We start from the raw sequence: 18,596 nt of genomic DNA, 5'->3' as shown, positions 1-18,596 counted from the left end.
GGCAAAATTATACTTGCCTGATAGAGGCTAATTATAAAATGTGGGCTAGTATTGGCCAAAAGGCTATCTGTAAGTGACTTCAGCATTTAGTTGTGGGCTAATTGTAAAAGCCAGACTAAAATTATAGCAACCTGCACTGCAGAACACTCTTAGACAAAATCATGCATGTACACTGTACTTTTGTGCATTTTGATATCTTTTACAGCCTACCATTTGACATTTTGACTAACAGTACCCCAAGGTTCAATCTCAAAAAACTGACATACAGTTCTATCTAGTCATGGCTATTTTTCATTTACAGTCCAGTAGTAATTAATTAAAAGTCTATAATAAGGTGAATATTGTCTCAGTCTTTTAAAATTGCATCCAAACCCAATCTTGTTGCTACTTCGTATGTAATTCCCTCTTTTGTGTTTGCTTAATTTTACTTAATTTTATTATTGTTTTTCAGTAAAAAAATTATACTGAAAGCCACTGGCAAGTGCTGCTAGTGACTCACTACATAAACAAAATTAGGTGTCATAATATTGGTGATGTTGATGCTGTTAAACAGTGGCAGCAAGGACAAAGGTAATGGAAAGTATGAACATTTGAATCATGAAATTGCTGTATGAAATGATCCCGCATGAATTCGAAGTTGTAGAGTTTGTGTTTATGGTGTTTGTATAGATAGAGATAGATCTATTTTAGGTAATGGGTTCCAAATGCTTGGTAAATGATGGAAGTAAGAGTTCTGAGCTATGTTGGAACATCTGTGATGGATCATTTTTTAGATGAACCAAAATGTGTAATGGAAATACTAAACTGGACATACTTAGTAATGTTGAAATGTGATGACTGTTGCTTGTAAGACTTGTTAAGAAACATAGTTCATTTCATAAACGTACATTAATGGTAACATGCAGACATAGAGTCACCATACGAGACCTGCATGATGATTGGTAATTGTTCAAAATCCACTTTGTAGCTTACCTCTGTATTCTTTCTAACATCTTAAGGTTTTTTTTAATTAGGTAAGGTCTCCATGCTTGTGAACAATAGAGGATTGGCAAGCGAATGAGTGAGATATATAATTTTTTTCTAGTTACAACTGAGCCACTACCTGAAAAACGTCTATGAATTAATCCAAGAGTTTTGTAGGACTTGCCTGATATTAATATTTTAGTGGCTCTCCCATGTTAAGTTCTGCCTGTTAAGGTTGTGTTGTTTCCAGATCTCATAATGTCAGCTCAATCTGTCAGTTAATGACATGTCATATGTTTGGCAGAGGAAATGTCCAGACACATGAAATTTCCAATATACTAAGAAATGTCATGAATGACCTTATGACATTTACAGTCTACTTTTTACTACAGGTTTGTTTATGGTAAATTCAATGCCTACATGTCCTGCACATTTCCATGCCTTTTAAAGTCCGGAAATGTCACTTTTTTCTGTGCAAACTACTTTAATAAAGACAGACTGACTGACTAACAAATGAGCTGTAACATTTTAGTTTTAGAAATAAAAATCATTAATCAGTGTCACATGTGTGATCCTATCAAAATTAAGACAACTTTGATGTCACCATGAAAATTCTAAGCAAAAATATATATATATATAAAAATACATATATAGTATTGTGATGCACTATATAGTGCAGGTTGGTATAATGTCGTGCAGTGGCATGAATCTTTTACAAAAACTGGTAGCTATGATATTTCTGTAATTTTAAAACCAGAAGGGATTAAAGTTGCATAAATGTAGATTTCACACTGCATATTTAAATAACAGGTAGCTACTTGTAATGGACATTAATATACCTGTATACATTGCACCATTAATTGTTATTATATTTCAATTAGACCACAGCAAGATAAAATACTGGAATTTTTTGGCTATACTTGCAGGTATCTATTAAATCCTGTAGATCCATTAATAGATCCCTGTGTCTGGAGCAATACAAAACACAGCAATTACATCCCTGTAACATTGGCAATGCATGGGTGTTCAACTGGACAGCAAGTGCAGTATTAATTACAGCATTTACAGGGAGGTGTAATGGGCTTATTAACACTACTCAATGCTACATTCTCATGTCACAAGCAACTGTGAAGGTACAACAATGAGCTGTATTGTAAATAAGTTAGAAATTGAAACACAGAATTCAACAGAATTTAGAAACCCTCAGACCTTGTAGTAGTGGCCTCACTTTGCTAGGGCACCACAACACAGGGCCTTTTGGGTTACTAAATTCCATAGAACCCTGTGTTTTGGTGTCTAACTATTATTATAACATTTAAACTGTCAACTCATAAAACTGGACAGTGTATACAGTTTATGACATTGTTTTTAGCTGTGCAGTCAGACGTAGTCTTCACCATCAGGTACACCACAGAAATATGGCCAAATATGCAACCTCTTCATCACCCAGGAAAATATTATATCATAGTAAACACAAACTCCAATGACAAGAATCAGAAATCCAATTGGTTGATAAAAACTGAATTTTTGCCACATAACAATCATCTCAAATATCCAGATGAAGAGTACACGGACACTGTCAAGTGTCACACTGGTAATAGCATTAATCTCTTTTGTTACACTCAGCTCAGCATAATTATAAATTGCAATACTAACAACAGAAGTAAAGAATGAGACTGTCAAAGTGGGAATGTAAAATATCTGGTATACAGCATCAATGGAATCTTCAAAGCGACGATCACTGTACCAGAAGTGTGGTCCTGATGGTATGTGCCATGGAATGAAGTACATTGGAACAAGACTAACTCCAACAAAGCAAAACCCAAAAACTCCCTCCCAGCCTATTGCTTGTAATGGAGGTACATTTAGTCCTTGCACAAATAGTTGTTCTACAGTGACTTGAACAGCAGAAATGATCTGGGCCCCTACAATCAGCAGGTCTCCGGCCAAAACTGAATAACGATCTTTTGTATAACTTATTCCTGTCATATCACCTAGTCCAACTACTATTAGGCCAATGACAACAGTCAGCATACCCACCCAGTGATACAATTGAAGTTTGCTTCCAAAAAATGCCTTTGATAAAAGTGCTGTAAAAATAATGACTGCTCCATGTAATATTTGATAACTTGATGCTGATGTCAAATTGAGACCAACAAACATCAAGGAAGTTCCAATAACATCACAAAAAGCTGGAATTGCAAAAATCATGGGTGAAAATTTTTGCTTACCATATTTAGTTGCATCCTTTTTCACCCATTTATAATAGAGGTACAGAAATTTAAATACAACTAAACAGCTAGCTTCTCCTGCAAACATTCCAAGTGCCTGTAATGGCATAGTCTAACACTACAGACCAAAACTAATACCATACCTGCATATAAGGGTGTATAAAATAATGTTCAGGCTTTGGATTAGTACCTTTAGCCTTTATAGTATCAGCCCATCTAGTGGAATTACAAAGATAATAATACTAATAGTAATGAGTAGTAGTTGTAACATGGGCACGAGTGATTTGCCTGAAATATATGCACGAGCACGAGAGCGTAGACTGAGTGCGAGTGCATATATTTCAGGCAAATCATTCGTGCCCATGTTACAACTACTACATATACCCTATGCTAGGATACATACACGTATGTAGCTATGCATTTATATACAAAATTAAAGCTGTATGCTGTAGTTTGGGGAATGAAATGCAACATAAAATGTATGTTGGGAACATAATTTTACTGCATGAACTAGTTTGTTAAGACATCCTTCTGTACTCATGAATACAGTGTGAATGCATGATTCCTGTTTCTGGTGTCAATATAGTCCTGTATGTCCAATGGGGGCAAGAGAAGGGCCAGGGGGAGAAAACCCCCCATTGACAGCTTAAAATACTGTAGTATTTTGGAGATTGATGATCATGAATGAAGTGACTTACAAATGCATATATTCTTATTGAATAAAGTCCTTGTTACCAGATTATCAGAAGGCTAATTTCCTGTAGGGGATCATGCTTGGCGTGCTTCGCCCACTGTACTATATAGTCAGTTACCACTTTTTTGAGCCTCTGACTGTAATCTTTTGTTCCTATTAGCAACTCCCCTTGTGAAATCCTGGATCCACTCTTATATATTGTATACAGAGTTTATGTATTTCCTGTAATTAAATTTCCAAGGCAGTTTTTCACCGACATAATAAAATTATACTAAGCTACTGAGTCACCTTATCTGTGACAGTGATCAAAGTCTTGACCTGCTGTAATTTCACTGACCTGTGACTAAGAGCCTTTTCAATCTTTGACCTGTGACTTGATAGACGTTATAGAGGTGACATGATTGCTGTGCTACATGATAAGTATGATATAGACTATTCTGACTTTTTAACTTTTTCACTCATTACCCATACCAGAGGTCACACATTTAGGCTATTTAAATCTTTCAAGAACAGATGCCAGGAAATATTTTTTTACAAGAAGAGTTGTTGAATCATGGAATAACTTACCCCAAGAAGTAGTACGTGCAGCATCAGTTGATGAGTTGGAATTTTTATTTACTTTTTTATCCATGACCATTGACTAGGCACAAAGTTGGTGGCCTTGACCCTGTGACTTAGAGTTTGACTGTGATTACAGATCCACCTACAGTGAGTGAAAGTGCGTCACCCCCTTGCTGCAAATTCGCTCTCAGTTGTTGTACTTTTAAGTGTATTTCTAATTATTTTGTTTTGCTATGCACTGCTAAGGAAGCATTACTTGAACAAACCACTGTAAACTACAAATTGCACACAGAAGTGCCTTCTCAACTGTTCTATAGTCTGTCTATCACATTATCTCATGCAAGCCTCAAAGCTTCCCTCCATTTTCGTTCAAGTAAGTGGACATGCTCCTGTCAACTTCAAGGGATACGCTCTCACTGGTAGTCTATGAGGCCTGAAATGTTGTTTTTCAGTTCTTTAAAAAATCTGTAAAACTTAAAGTAACACACACATATGCACACAAAAATGCTAACATGGTCAAGCCTACCCAGTGGGCCATGCAATACTGGGACACCTGTGCACTACTCAGGTGCTGTGAGTCATGCAGACAATTCCTCCTGGGGCAGACTAATAACCTACAGGGCTGTGCCATGTCTCACAGGTGAGGGTGTGGGCACCTGAAGCTCCACCTGGACCTTCATCCACTATGTGAGGCATTTGTTTCCCCTGCTTACACTAAGTGCCATTAATGTTAACGTTATAACTGGGTGGGCTGCTTCCCCACTTAACACCAGGCTACCAGGTCCCCTGAATCAGATGTACTCAAACATTTGCCTAGAATGCTTTCAGAAACATACAAAAATTTTCACCTGTTATGCTCTTCAGTGTTCCAATTATGCTTGCATCATGCTCCTAGGTTAGCCATATTTCTTACGATTATCTTGGAACATTTCAATCAGTGAATGCTCTATTAGAGTATTTCGCTACAAAGTCACTGTTCTATTAGAGTTTGTTGATCCTAAGAGCAATGTACAATGCAGAGTGCTCCATTGCAGTTTCCGCTGACTGCTCTATTAGGGAGTATCTATCTATTTTCATATCCACCTAATCTGCTAGCATTATGCTAGCATAGAACTCCAGCCTAATATGCTTTTATTATGCTGGCATATTTGATACAGACCTATGTCTAGTCTCCATTTAAATAGCTTGGTAGACTGGAGCAATGTGAGTAAAGTTTCTTGCTCAAGGAAACAACAACACCAATTTGGCATAACTGGGCATCGAACTTAGGACTTTTCGATTACCAAGTTGATGCTCTAGCTACTTGGCTATGCTGTTTGTCTGCTTCATACATGCACGCACACAACACTCGCACTCACACACACATATATACACTTTTATGAAAGCTATTTCAATAGCAGGCACGTGCCTACAGCTGGCTGAAGGCAGGAACCTGGTTTAATAATGAACAATGATGTTGAGCTCCCACCTGCAAAAATCTATTTTGTGGATATTGTTTATTTAGTCAGCAAAAACCCATGGGATATCACGTTAATATGCAATTACTATGACTTAAATGTCTCTATGTCAGTCTCATGTAAATTAGAATAGGGTAGAGAATTCAGGGATAGTCTTGGGGAAAAAGGAGTTGATGATATAATCATTCTGTTCTGGCTTGATAGTGAGAGAATTTTAATTGAACTGAAGATTTATGTACAGAAGAAAAAGAATTGTCCCTAGCACAGAGCCTTGAGGTAAACCTGTACAAGAACATGAATGTTTTCCTTTAACCAGAACTTCCTGGGATCGGTTATGCAAAAAGTAATGATTGTAGCCAGTTTAATAAACTGTCCATTATTCCATAGCAGTCTAGCTTGCAGATGAGGTGGTGGTGAGAGGCTTTTTCAAAAACGTTGGTGAAGTCTAAGATTGCAGCATCAACTTGAAGTGAATGATCAAAGGTTTTAGCAAAGTCATCTACTGTGAGGAGCAGTTGTGTCTCATATGAATGACTGGCACAGAAGCCAAGCAGTGTGTCAACTAAAACATGGGTAGTGCATGATTTGACTAGATAACATATAGCCTGGTCATTATTTAAATTTACAAGTGAGTACATACATGGTAGCTAAGCTACTAAGTCAATTAGTTAACTGTGTGTTGTGCACTGCCATAATTAATTTGAATTTTTTCATGGTAAAGTACGTATATGCAAAATGTGATATGGAGTAGACATTCATGTTGATGGGTCGGAATTCATGTTGAAATGGCTATTTTACCAGCATTAATATCATCAGTATCAAACACACTAGTTGCGAGTTTGAGGTGAACTGGGCTGGAGGGCACAAGGAATAATGGTCATACACACTGTGGATTCACACTAGGTTTGGTTTCCAACAACAATTGCAGTTCTTTTCTGTTCAGTGCCATTTTTAGTAACACATTTATTGTCTAAGTATATTCAATTAATGCTCTTTTTGCTGGTTTATTTCCTTTACCATGAACAAATTATATTTTACTTAATTATATCATAAGAAATTATTTTACTTATTTTTTACTTAACTGCATATAGCTATAATCTACAGCTACTAGCCAAAATTTCCAAACTTTATAACTGCATAACTTACTTAATACTGTAGCGATTGGCTTTCAACTAAAATATGTCAAGAAGATGGCTAGCTGACAATCACTGTACTAGTGAGATACTCACAGTCATGTAAAATAAATTTCATTCAGTGCATATCATCAAAAAAAATTGCACAAAAATAAAGCAAATTACAGTGATTAGCTAATCACACCTCACCATTCATTGAAATATCCTAAACAGCCTGTCTTGTGCATGTACACGTACACTTTTGTACATCCACTGTAGCCATTAAGATATACTCAATGTATGTAGAGTAATGGTGGTACGTAGTTACTTCAATGCATGGTTGTAATCACTTAAAACTGTATGCTCGCATGGTAACTATCTACACTTTCTAAAATTTTCTGCATGATATTTTCTTGTAAATGCGTGTATCATGAGACATATGAGAGACACTATGCTTGTAAGTTTACTATTTGTGACCAGATTTGACAAAACCAGGCTTCCACACACATACAGACTTGTGACTTTAAAGGACCTGTAACAATATATTTGGACCCTCCAAAAAGTGGATCAGGGAGTCCACTTTTTCTCGACATATTTAGCCCCTCTGAAATATTATATCCTCCTACAAAATTTATTATTAACGCCATTTGCACGCATTCAAAGGGGGATCCAGATATTTCAGCTGAAATAATCGGTCACCCCTCCCCCCCACCCCCATCTATATTATCCTTTCCCTTACCTGTTGTAATCAGCTAACCACTCCAGTTTCTTTTGTTATAGAAAAGTGAGAAGCGTAAAGTGTCTAACTATACTATTTCTCTTATGGGCTGCCCGCTCTGCCGACACTTTGCCCACTGCTGTTAGTTTTCAACATCAATCCACGCAATGTGATGCAAAGTGCTTATTGTGTAATTCCACCTGCCTTACTACAGCAAATGTTTTAAACGATTGTCCCCTGTCTCTTAAGGTCAGCAGAGATACACTTACCATCACAATAAGGTGCTGCATTTTCTAGCTACAAAACTCATTGAAATTTTTCTAATTTTTTAGTAGCTACGTATTATGCAGACCAACAGAACTTCCCAGTTAGCTACCGAAGCACCTTAAGCAACAATTCCAATATCCATACTAACAGCATGCTATCACCCAGATATTATTCAATTCACTATGAAAATGTGATGTTAGAATTGACTTGCCCTCTGGGCTTTGTACGTGGTATACTATCAGCCCTTTCCAGCAAAGTAGAGTACCTTCAACTGATTGCTGCAGAGATTTAAAAGTAGGTATTAAGTTATGAGACAATTGAAATTACAGTGCTTGGCCACTACCAGCCAGTCTCTGTGAACAATCTGCTGAATTAACAGCATCCTCCATGTTGTTTGTCAGGAAGATGTTGAATGATGCTGCCTGTATATAATATATTTCATCTTCTGAATGAATTTTCTTAGCTCAATCATGCAAAGAGTAGCTGAAATAATTGATCCCCCTGCCCCTTTTATATTATCCAGTAAAAATATAGTTATTACAATAAGTAGCTATGGTTGGCTGAGTCCACCCAGCTGAAATATCTGGACCCCCCTTTAAATGCTTGCAAATGGTGTTAATGGTGAAATTTGTAGGGGGATAAAATATTTCAGAGGGGCTCCATACATTTCAAACATTTTTATTCTGGGGGGTCCAAATATTTCGATATATTTGGACTGGGGGAACCAAAATTAGGGGACCAAATTTTTTTGTGACAGACCATAACTCAATGTAGAAGCATGCTATCACTTCCACATTATAACATGTTGTTGTATAATGCAATGAAAGACTTATGTTATGTGAAATTTGTGGGTTAATAGCACACTGTGTGATTAAGTTATAAGCGGTTAAATTCAAATTGGATGTGTGTGGAAGCCTGGTTTTTTCAAATCTGGTCACATTTCATATTCGATTATGGTTGATATGGTAAGATATGGTCAACGATTATGATTATGATTATATGGTTATGATTAGGCTAACAAATTTTAATTCCTTGTTTCCTGTCACCCACCTGCATGCCACTTTGCCTACCACATTGGTAATCATATTGTAATTAAGATTAAAATTATGTAGAAATATAAATATTTTTGATAGAGCAGTCAGCAGCTCTACGTACCACAGCAATCAAAACCAACTGAGAGGCATTTTAGTTTCAAACTCCTCCAAAAAGTGTTACTTTGGTACTAAGTTTCTTGGAAAGTGTTTTGTTGTTGTCTGCGACATGTGTAAAGCCACAGTCCTTTGAAACATCTAGCCTGTCGCTTGAAGGTGGATAGTGTATTGTTATTTTGAAGTAGTTCACTAAAATAATGAAATCTTTAGTTAATAATAACTCCGAGTCCGCGCCTCATATTATCTATATGATAGTACTGGTCACTGTAAAGTGTTACTAATAAATAAAAAAATAAAATAATAATAAATCGCACGCTTCGGCTCACTACCTGATTGCTCTCAAGGTGACGGGAATCAAGGAATCTTATTAGCTAGCTACGTTGGTCTTCAGTATGGTAAATGATATTAGGGTAGCTGTTATACATTGCTACTATCTTTTTACAAACCCATAAACACACACTATGTACGTATAGCTAGCTAGCTAACTAACTTACTTTGTAGCCAATGTGTTGATTGTTCCAGTTATAACCATCAACACTGACACAAATATTATAAACGATCTTCTCTTCATGTGCCATTCCTTCGCTTGATACAGTAACTGAAAGTTTACGCCGGATATGGAGCTGGCGTCCATAGCGACTGACCACTGATAATGGCGGATTTATTGGGGCGAGCCTGAGCGAGCCTGAGCGAGCCCCACACTAGCGAGTCGCCCACGTAAATTCGTGTCATCAACCATGTGCAAACAATTACAAAAGAAATCGGAAAACTTACCGAATTAATGCCCACTATACTCCATGCCACGGTACAGTAAACGGCGAAGATTACTACGGTGGCCGGTTCCGGGCGTTTCTCACTTCTTTTCTCAGTTATTTCCGAGAAATTTCTCAGTTATTTCTCATTTATTTCTCACTTACCAATATTTTCTCACTTATTTCTTGGATAATTTCTCGATTTTTTCTCATTTCTCAAATGTTTCTCGCTTCTCAGTTACGATTTCTCAGTTGTTTCTCAGATATTTCTCAATTATTTCTCAGTTATGCATACTTTGATAAACGCGGGTTAGTCTTGACCCTAGTCAATTTTACCAGTTGTCGGCCAGGAAGGATACATACTCAGTCACTTCCGAGGAGACTGCCGAGCGCCTCGTGAACTTTCAACCCGCCACCCTGATGGCTGTTGCAGATTGTCCTGCTCTGCATCAGCTAATTAAATGATGAAGATGAACTCCTAAAACAGTATTTTGATAGAGGCTATATTTATAGAGACATCAGAGATTTTATGGAGACAAAACATGATGTATTCCTAACTGATGATCAACTTCGAAGAAGACTAAGTCGTCTTGGACTAAAGCGACGGGGGAAGGATGTTGACTCTCCTTTGCAAGAAGTAGAGGAGGCAATTGAGGTTTAGCGTTATATATTGTATATATTCCCTACTGGCTATTAAAGTAACATCACTGAGGGGCTTCATTTGGAATGGAAGTAACTGTTAAGTTACCAGTTTAGATAAGACACTCCACTATTGGATTGGAAACCGAGACTGGAAACCCACCTAATCCATCCGCTATTTGTACTGTGCACAGTAGATTTTATATACCGTAACATATTTTACTTGCTGGTGAGTCAGTAGACTATGGAATGGCTATTCATGGTGCATGTACTGATGTTTGTTAACTACAAGTTTGACAAGCGCAAAAGTTAAAATGAGAGGCAGAAGTTGCCTAAACTATCCTTGTTTGCCATGCCATTTTCACAAAACGAACTCCTTCCTCATGCATGCAATAAACCCACAATAACTTGGAGACATGTAGCTGCCAAGTGTGGCTACCAGTTCATACAGGTGTACTATGAATAGCACACTAGAGCACAATTACAAACCACAGTGGCATAAGCAAATACAGCAGTTATGCTACCTATAATATAATCACGTTGAGCTGAATCCTCAAAAACATTTAATAACTTGCAATTACACATGATCTTGAAATTTGGCTCATTTGTAGTACTGCTTGATCCGCTAAAAATATTTTGAAATCTTTTTGTTCAAATGTTTGACATAATATTTACGGCCAATCAAAGTTTTTACAATACATTTTCTATGGGGAAGCCATATAAGTATAGTGTCCATTACAGCCCTTTCCCGAACTTGTAATGGAGCCAAACCGTACATGTCTGTTGTTGACACCTTTGCTGTTACCAATAATCATCTTGTTGGCTGAAATGTTAACTCTGTTGAAAAAAAATCCACTTTTAATTTTTAGCTGTTTTTCAGGATTCAGCTCAACGTGAACATACTATAGGAGGGTGGGGGCCTGTACAGTGCAATTAATTTTGGAATCACTGTTCCCAAGTGAGACCAGGGGAAAAAACCAGACAGGCAACCTTTTTGTTGCCTGCCCAGAAAAATCCATGTGCATCGGCTGCATCCACCCTCACAAAAATGTATGCTTCAGTCCAAGTCCATAACAGCAGCACCGCCTTTAACTCCACTCTAGGTCTACAAACTTGTCAAGAAAATCACAAATGGGAGGGTGGGAGGGAAGGTAGCCTACACTTATGAAATGATAGCATAGAATTAAACATGTGTCCACACATTTGACTTTATATACTTACCTCCCATGCATGTGCACTTGCATTACATATTCCAGAATGAGGTTATTTTCCGTCTAATTCACAAAGCTCAACTGACATAAAATACCAGTAGAGAGCCAATCACCTCCCAAGAAACAACCATTAGAGGGCAGCTACATCCAGAGGACAGCTATAAAAACTCTAAGACCATAATATTATTGCTTAGGGACCTGGAATAAACAACACAGCCACCACCATTTGGCTCAGGAGAAGGTGGGGGGGGGGGGTTAAATTTACAATCAAGTGCTAATAAGACTAGTGTGTGTGTTTATTTGTTTTATTTGAAATGTATGTGTGCATCGGTTATGCATTTTTACACAGAAGGAAAGAGGTGAGTCCGGACGAGATATTGGCTATAGGGTGCTCCATCAACGTTTGACACAGAAGCATAAGTTAAAGGTGGGAAGGTACGGTTCTATATAGAATGTGTATTGCTGTTGAGGCTTTAGTGTCACAATTACTATTTCTTACAGAGATACTGTTATGATGTTATCTGCTATACATGATCCTGTTGGTGCCCAAGAAAGGAGGAAGCATAAACTGAAAAGAAGAGAATATCATAGCAAGGTATGCATAGTGTGCATTTTCATCATTAATGTGCATTACACCCATACCAGCTAATCATACTTGTTACTAGGCTTTCTGTATAGCCTCTTTGCAGTTCTCTTCCATTATAAAAGTCCTGTTAATATTCACATATACAGTACAATACTACTGTATATTAGGGAACATGGCAAAAAATACCCAATAACCAGCCTCCGTTTTCCTTCATGACAGCTTGGCAGAATTTGTTAGCTATAACCTAGTCCATAAATGTCTTCAAAATGAACCCAAACCCATCAAAGAAATTTTAATGAAATTTAATTTTCTATTTAACAACATTTTCTACTAACTGATGCCTTCAGCCAAGCATAGTTCTACTTTAGATAAAGCTATGGGTTTGATTTCTTCAATATTCAATGTCGCTTTGGCCCAAGATACACCTTTTCGCCCACTGCAATACTATGCACATATCATGGACTTACCTTTGTCCTCTTTTGTTCTTTTCCACTGTGAAAAAAGCTCAGAATAATAAGGTCTATAACAGTCTTATTATGTTAGTATTGGAATGAAATAGTACAGTATATATTAATAGATTAGGACTTTACTATAACAAGCTTATTGAATACATTTAAGATGGTCATATATTAGAGATTAAATCACTAGTATAGTGCGGTGTATTATCAGACTATACTAAGCCTATTTCAACCATATATTGGCTACTATACTACTGTACTTTTTTACTTTCCTATAATCTGTGGCTACCTTAATTAAATAACTTCTATAATTATATTTGTAATGAATTTAATTCTGTAAATATGTTAAACCACAATAGGTACAGCTAGTAAATCAATGTCTCCTTGGCCATGACAGTATCAAATCAATTTCATCATTTATCAGTCTTTATCCAACTGCAGCAGGTAAGACAGTAAATACAATTCACAAGTTCCATTACAAATTACCTGTATTATCATCACTATGTAGAACTCTATGACAATCTGTTAGCCGTCTGGTAGAACTGTCCCACAACTCTAATACAAAGATGGTAAATATAATGTTTATTCTGGACAATCGTTGGACTTACAGTTTGTAACGATAAGAATCTCATAAAACCGAGACCTTGTCTGGAAACCTAGCATTACCATGTAGAACGGCGGCTAGATCCCACAACTCTATTAAAGATGGTAAATATAATGCGTATACTGAACAATCATTGTACTTACAGTTTGTAACAATCTTTTAAAACTGAGACCGACAATCCATGTACAACTAAGACAAGTCTGATAAGACCAGGTCTCACAACCCTAAATGGAGGCAAACATAATTCATATTCTGGATTACTTGGTGTACTTACAGGTGTTATTAGTGAGTCTAACCAGACATAAAACAGCCACTTAGTATGTGACTTTGTTGGGCTAATGTGTACGTAAGCTCACAAGAAGCATCTGATACACCGATAACCAAGTCCAAGAATCTTGTAATCACTAAGTACAACTGAAACAAGACTAAATATAATATAATTTGCATACTCTCAGTGAACTTACTTTTGTTAGCAATACGAGCATGGTCAGTGAAATAAGGACAAACAAGATGGAACAGGTTCTTGAAAGCACTCAACTCATTTACAGTGCCAGACGAGATAGCAGCTGTCAGCTGTTGATAAAAAGTAGTGAAAAACATGAAGAAATGAGACCGGTTCCCAGAAGAAATGAGACCAGTTTCCACAAACCTAAACGAAGGTAAATATAAATGTATACTGGACACTCTCAGTGTACTTACTTACAGATGTTAGCAATACGAAGAATCTCCTAGAACTGAGACCAAGTCTGTAATTCCTACCCTATTGAAAAGAAAATGAATAAAAACACAATCAGACTTAATGCACTTACAGCTGTAAGTAATTAGAAGATGACGTTGAACAACTCCGTGAAAAAAACCAAAAAGTCCACACATGGTTGCTACCAGATTCTTTAAAGGAAGCAGCTGCCATTGAAGGAAACTAACACTGCAGATGTTGTACGCTGACAGCCTGTAGAACCAAGAGGTTCGACAAGAAACTGTACCTCTGAAGAGATAATATACAAAATCATAAGAGCAGACCATGCATACTCTTACCCTTGATGGCTTATGAACTGTGTCCACTCGTCATCCGCCATAAGCTGAGATAACAGGATATAAAACATGTAATACGTACACAGCAACACCAAAGTTGAATCATTTGCAGGCCATTGTCATACGATACACAATAAACAATTTAATACGGCTAAACCTATCGTACAAGCTATCATTTTAGTCTAATACTTACTCATCTAGAGCTGTTTTTGATGGCTGCCATTGAAGGAATTGTCCACTTGGCCGCGCCACATCACCACTACTGTGACAGGCCAGCAGGGATGTACAGTTGTGGTCCATAACTATCATCGTGGCTCATTGGACGATGGCGCCGATCGCGCACACTCTCTCCGCGAGATACACCGTCCGAGCGCCACCACCATATCACTCACATTTACAGCCTATGATACAACAATAGCGACAAAGATGGCGACTTAATTGCACCTAATACGCATGCGCACGCCACTGACTCCTTCAATTTTAGACAAGCATTACTACGAAGTTTTGCAGGTGTGCTAACTGTGCAAGAAAATCTAGATTCTTAGATTGAATAATGGTATTATATGCTTTGCCATATGAAAATGTGTGTGTATGAAATTATCACAATAAACTGAAGCTAGTTAGCTAGATATAGTGATTAACAGAAGTGTAGCTACTTATTGTAAAATCATCATGACTTTGTTTGGTACAGTAAAAAAATCTTAAGTCACATGGGATGGTGATAATGAGATGGTGAAGCTAAAAATAAGACAATAATGAGATCTGATGGTGAAGCTAAAAAGTTATCACATTTAGTTAAGTAAACAAAGCCATACAAAGAATGTGTATTAAACTAAAGTATAATCTGTTTCCCATAATATAAGATGGGGTTTATACTAAAGTATAAGATAGTTAGTATAATGCAAGACTATACTGAGATTATTTGTATAGTTTAAGCCATTAGATATACCATCTTATATTCCTCTTTTTTCACAGTGTTCGCTGACATTACAAAGGTGTTAATTCAGGTAGCATGATATGGCTTCCCAATGGCTGGCTAGCTATCATGCTTGTCACCTGCATTAATTGCAGAGATGCTTCTCATGCTTGGTGAAGGGCTGGAAAAAAAAATGTGATGGCCACTTCACCTTTTCAGCCGTTCAGATGCAATTTGCATGTCTGGCACCATTACATGCTGCATAATTATATAAATGAGTACTAAGAATAATAAGAAATGCTATGGTGGCCGGTTCTGGGAGTTTCTCACTTATTTCTCAGTTATTTCCGAGAAATTTCTCATTTATTTCTCAGTTATTTCTCACTTCTCGGTTATTTTCTCACTTATTTCTCAAATATTTCCCATTTCTCACTTATTTTCCCGATTATTTCTCGATTATTTCTCACTTCTCAGTTGTTTTCCCAGTTATTTCTCAGTTACATTTCCCATTTCTCAGTTACATTTCCCATTTCTCAGTCACCTTCTCAGTTATTTCTCAATCGACCACGTGGTTTTGGCGCTTATTGGCGGGAGAAATTAAATCCTCGTGTCATGATGGATGAAGTAAAATTTCTTTATGAGTGTGTGAAAGCAGGAAAACTTTCCAATGCAGAAGCCAAAGAGTTTCTATCTTCTGGTGGGTCGTCTGAGAGTCGAGAACGAGGTCAACAACTGAAAGTCGCAGCGGGGGCTGCAACGGTTCCAGCGGTTCGAAATGAAGCAGATACAGGTACGTATATAACTATTCTGAAGACAATTAGTGGCTAGTTGTTCCTTGTACAGCAGTAGGAGTATTAAGCAAGAAAGCTGAGTTGATGGCGAAATACAAAGCGATTCAAAAGGCAAACCGACAAGACAGTTTGAGTTCAGGTAAAAAGGTTGGCGGTAAGATGAAGTCCACCGCTCGTAGCCCTGTCTTGATGAAGGTAAGTGTTGAATGTATCAAATGAGCTTAGATTCTGGTCTATATGTATACATAATGGTACTTTTGCACTTGTGAATTGTCCATTTACCAGTACTGCATGATTGGTTTAATTTCATGCTGCAATTTTCCCGGACAATGCCCAGCTCCCAAAATAGAATGAACTTTCAACACTTTTACCACCCAATTTGGTACCTCTGCCACTCATTGGCCTGCCCTTGAGCTGATTGTTTCAAGACCCAGTCCTGAAATTCATGTCACTTTAATGATCATAATTATAACTGAGGCATAATGGGGTGTACATTCACTCACTGCATGGTGTATTTATTCTTTTAGATTTCCATGGGGTGTATGAAATTCAATGACCTCAAGCAATGTGGGACACGATGCAAGGAATTGGGTCCAATGGTTGCTATTTCACTACGCCCTGCAGCTACATATGAAGAGATAGTGGGAATGGCCAAGCAACAATTCTTTGCAGAGTCAAATGCCAGTACTGATGAGGAGAGATATGAGTACTTTTTGGCAGACCCACAAGGTAGTAAACTTATGAACTCGATTGCTGGAAAACCGTGGAGTTTAGCACAGTACATCCATGTCCATGGATACTACCCATCAAAAACTAAAATTTACTGTGTTCAGGTATGTGCACATGGTAAACCACGTATGCACTTTAGTATGGTAGCATGCACACCTTTTAGTGTGACAAAGGTCAAAATGCTTTAGAAGAATATGTAATGAAAAAAGATTCCAACGCAGAAAAGTTTACGCACATAGGCAGCAACAAAGACTCCACGAATCATTCATCAGCAGACATATGTGATAAGCGGCCATTAGTCATAGAAGTCAGTGAAGGCGCTCCAGGAAACTTAGAAGTGACAAAGAAAAACAAAGGTATATCCCTGCTAAACGCGTTTGTAATTTTGTGCATGTTAATATATTGTAGCTATAGTTTGCTGTTTGACTGGATACTGTTAGGCCATCATTATTTCATTCTTTGTTTACTATCACCACCCACATCTGATTATAGATAGTCACACCAAATTTTATAATTATTATTAATGTTGATCACGTGGATGCACTATTATGTTAGAGTCAATTGCTTAAGGGAGATACATTATGTATGACTCAATTGTCAAGGTAAATGCACTAGCTATATGTACATAAACATGTACTAGTTGAGTGGTTGGAGTTTCTCCACTCTTGTTAAACAGGCTGCATACCTTGAAGTCTAGTAGTGCAGTCACACACTAAAATAGCTAGAACAATCTAGTGTGCAACTAATTATTGCCCATTAACATCAGTTTGTGCTGCACTAGGTGACGGGAACAAGCAATGTATTAATAATGGCCTAATCACATCTCTGCATACGTGATATCACACTCAGCAATCGAGTATCATAATCCTGGGGTCATCACACAATGGGGGACATGTGAAATGGCATTTTAAAATTAACTGGCATTGACAACCAGTATGGGTTAGAACACTGTACTTGTGCATTTAAGTACGAGTTGGTAGGTATGCAGTTGCTCTCACAGTAGGATGTTATCAGGCTTGTTATAATAGACTATCTGTTTGGCATTACTAAACTTACAGGTATGAGGAGAACATGGAAGCCTCTTGTGAAAACTGACCAGTACAACTGTTGCATGTAATCATTGATGCACATGCTAATATCACTGTGACAGTCAATCATGTTCTTGCACACAGATCTGTTCTTGTTGTCTGGCACTCAAATCTCACTTGGGAGAAAATTAGGAGAGGGTGGGTTTGGGATGGTGTATTTGTCACATCTAAATGGAACTGAAGTTGCTGTCAAGCAACTTAAACTAGACAAAAGGGCAGATGGAGACCATATGGATGAAGTAAAAGCATTAAGGTAATATTAACTTGAGCTTTATGTGATCAAGATGTTATGCTATGTAAAATAGTGCTCTTCGCCATCCAAACATCGTAGTCTTCATGGGTTACACGTGTGATGACAACAGCATTCAAATTGTGACCAACTATGTTCATGGGAGTGACTTGTACAAGCTACTGTTCACTGAAGTATGCTAGCTAGTTAACACAATGACTTGTGTATAATTCTGCATGCAGAAAAAGTAGCTGAGCAGATTACCCGAGCCTTGACATATATGCATACTTTGAGCCCTCCAATGATTCACCGGGATATAAAACCATCAAATATACTGGTTAGAATTGCACAATGTCATTTATGTACTAGCTGTTATCATATGTTACAGGTAGAAGAAAGTACACTTC

General features: G+C 37.5%; 3 protein-coding genes and 1 long non-coding RNA gene across 9 annotated transcripts; 2 read left to right on the top strand and 2 right to left on the bottom strand.

Moving 5' to 3' along the window:
* Positions 1 to 2,071: 2,071 nt before the first annotated feature.
* Positions 2,072 to 9,813, bottom strand: LOC136241445 (solute carrier family 35 member F6-like). 2 transcript variants are annotated; one of them, XM_066032655.1, is made up of 4 exons: positions 9,649 to 9,813; positions 3,338 to 3,410; positions 3,195 to 3,291; positions 2,072 to 3,098 (listed from the first exon to the last, which is right to left on the bottom strand). In XM_066032655.1, the coding sequence occupies exons 1-4, from the start codon at positions 9,786 to 9,788 to the stop codon at positions 2,344 to 2,346; spliced, it is 1,065 nt and encodes a 354-aa protein (XP_065888727.1). In that variant the 5' UTR covers positions 9,789 to 9,813; the 3' UTR covers positions 2,072 to 2,343. The 2 variants fall into 2 exon arrangements, with proteins under 2 accessions (XP_065888727.1, XP_065888725.1); XM_066032653.1 differs by having other exon boundaries at positions 2,072 to 3,291.
* Positions 9,814 to 9,983: 170 nt separating this feature from the next.
* On the top strand, positions 9,984 to 12,598 carry LOC136241444 (uncharacterized). Of its 2 annotated transcripts, XR_010694299.1 has the most exons (4): positions 10,013 to 10,561; positions 10,606 to 10,774; positions 12,106 to 12,191; positions 12,258 to 12,583. XR_010694299.1 is itself a non-coding variant. In XM_066032652.1 (3 exons), the coding sequence occupies exons 1-3, from the start codon at positions 10,436 to 10,438 to the stop codon at positions 12,403 to 12,405; spliced, it is 360 nt and encodes a 119-aa protein (XP_065888724.1). In that variant the 5' UTR covers positions 9,984 to 10,435; the 3' UTR covers positions 12,406 to 12,598. The 2 variants fall into 2 exon arrangements, 1 of the variants encoding a protein (XP_065888724.1); XM_066032652.1 differs by lacking the exon at positions 10,606 to 10,774 and having other exon boundaries at positions 9,984 to 10,561; positions 12,258 to 12,598.
* A 513-nt stretch (positions 12,599 to 13,111) lies between these two features.
* LOC136240545 (uncharacterized) lies at positions 13,112 to 15,408 on the bottom strand. Of its 3 annotated transcripts, none has more exons than XR_010693881.1 (10): positions 14,630 to 15,408; positions 14,440 to 14,483; positions 14,214 to 14,389; positions 14,104 to 14,164; positions 13,869 to 14,053; positions 13,679 to 13,818; positions 13,548 to 13,628; positions 13,409 to 13,496; positions 13,287 to 13,355; positions 13,112 to 13,235 (listed from the first exon to the last, which is right to left on the bottom strand). It is a non-coding gene; the product is annotated as an uncharacterized lncRNA (long non-coding RNA). The 3 variants fall into 3 exon arrangements; XR_010693880.1 differs by having other exon boundaries at positions 14,108 to 14,164; XR_010693882.1 differs by having other exon boundaries at positions 13,869 to 13,977; positions 14,108 to 14,164.
* Positions 15,409 to 15,659: 251 nt separating this feature from the next.
* Positions 15,660 to 18,404, top strand: LOC136240739 (uncharacterized). 2 transcript variants are annotated; one of them, XM_066031779.1, is made up of 6 exons: positions 15,660 to 16,142; positions 16,199 to 16,338; positions 16,671 to 16,976; positions 17,036 to 17,228; positions 18,045 to 18,213; positions 18,266 to 18,404. In XM_066031779.1, the coding sequence occupies exons 1-6, from the start codon at positions 15,965 to 15,967 to the stop codon at positions 18,390 to 18,392; spliced, it is 1,113 nt and encodes a 370-aa protein (XP_065887851.1). In that variant the 5' UTR covers positions 15,660 to 15,964; the 3' UTR covers positions 18,393 to 18,404. The 2 variants fall into 2 exon arrangements, with proteins under 2 accessions (XP_065887851.1, XP_065887850.1); XM_066031778.1 differs by having other exon boundaries at positions 16,196 to 16,338.
* Positions 18,405 to 18,596: the final 192 nt, after the last annotated feature.

The sequence above is a fragment of the Dysidea avara genome, chromosome 12, assembly GCF_963678975.1.
Source record: "Dysidea avara chromosome 12, odDysAvar1.4, whole genome shotgun sequence".
NCBI lineage: Eukaryota > Metazoa > Porifera > Demospongiae > Dictyoceratida > Dysideidae > Dysidea > Dysidea avara.
This window is presented reverse-complemented; position numbering and strand designations above follow the sequence as displayed.

What these genes read in the sequence shown, in the direction of transcription:
- LOC136240739 (XM_066031778.1), top strand. Translation starts at nt 15,965, where the DNA reads ATGATGGATGAAGTAAAATTTCTTTATGAGTGTGTGAAAGCAGGAAAA. An exon ending in AGTGACAAAGAAAAACAAAG is followed by an intron (nt 17,229 to 18,044) that starts GTATATCCCTGC and finishes TCTTGCACACAG; the next exon opens with ATCTGTTCTTGTTGTCTGGC. An exon ending in GATGAAGTAAAAGCATTAAG is followed by an intron (nt 18,214 to 18,265) that starts GTAATATTAACT and finishes TATGTAAAATAG; the next exon opens with TGCTCTTCGCCATCCAAACA.
- LOC136241444 (XM_066032652.1), top strand. Translation starts at nt 10,436, where the DNA reads ATGGAGACAAAACATGATGTATTCCTAACTGATGATCAACTTCGAAGA. An exon ending in AAGTAGAGGAGGCAATTGAG is followed by an intron (nt 10,562 to 12,105) that starts GTTTAGCGTTAT and finishes ATTTTTACACAG; the next exon opens with AAGGAAAGAGGTGAGTCCGG. An exon ending in CATAAGTTAAAGGTGGGAAG is followed by an intron (nt 12,192 to 12,257) that starts GTACGGTTCTAT and finishes TATTTCTTACAG; the next exon opens with AGATACTGTTATGATGTTAT.
- LOC136241445 (XM_066032653.1), bottom strand. Translation starts at nt 9,788, where the DNA reads ATGGACGCCAGCTCCATATCCGGCGTAAACTTTCAGTTACTGTATCAA. An exon ending in ATCAACACATTGGCTACAAA is followed by an intron (nt 3,411 to 9,648) that starts GTAAGTTAGTTA and finishes TAATTCCACTAG; the next exon opens with ATGGGCTGATACTATAAAGG. An exon ending in TTATACACCCTTATATGCAG is followed by an intron (nt 3,292 to 3,337) that starts GTATGGTATTAG and finishes ATGCCATTACAG; the next exon opens with GCACTTGGAATGTTTGCAGG.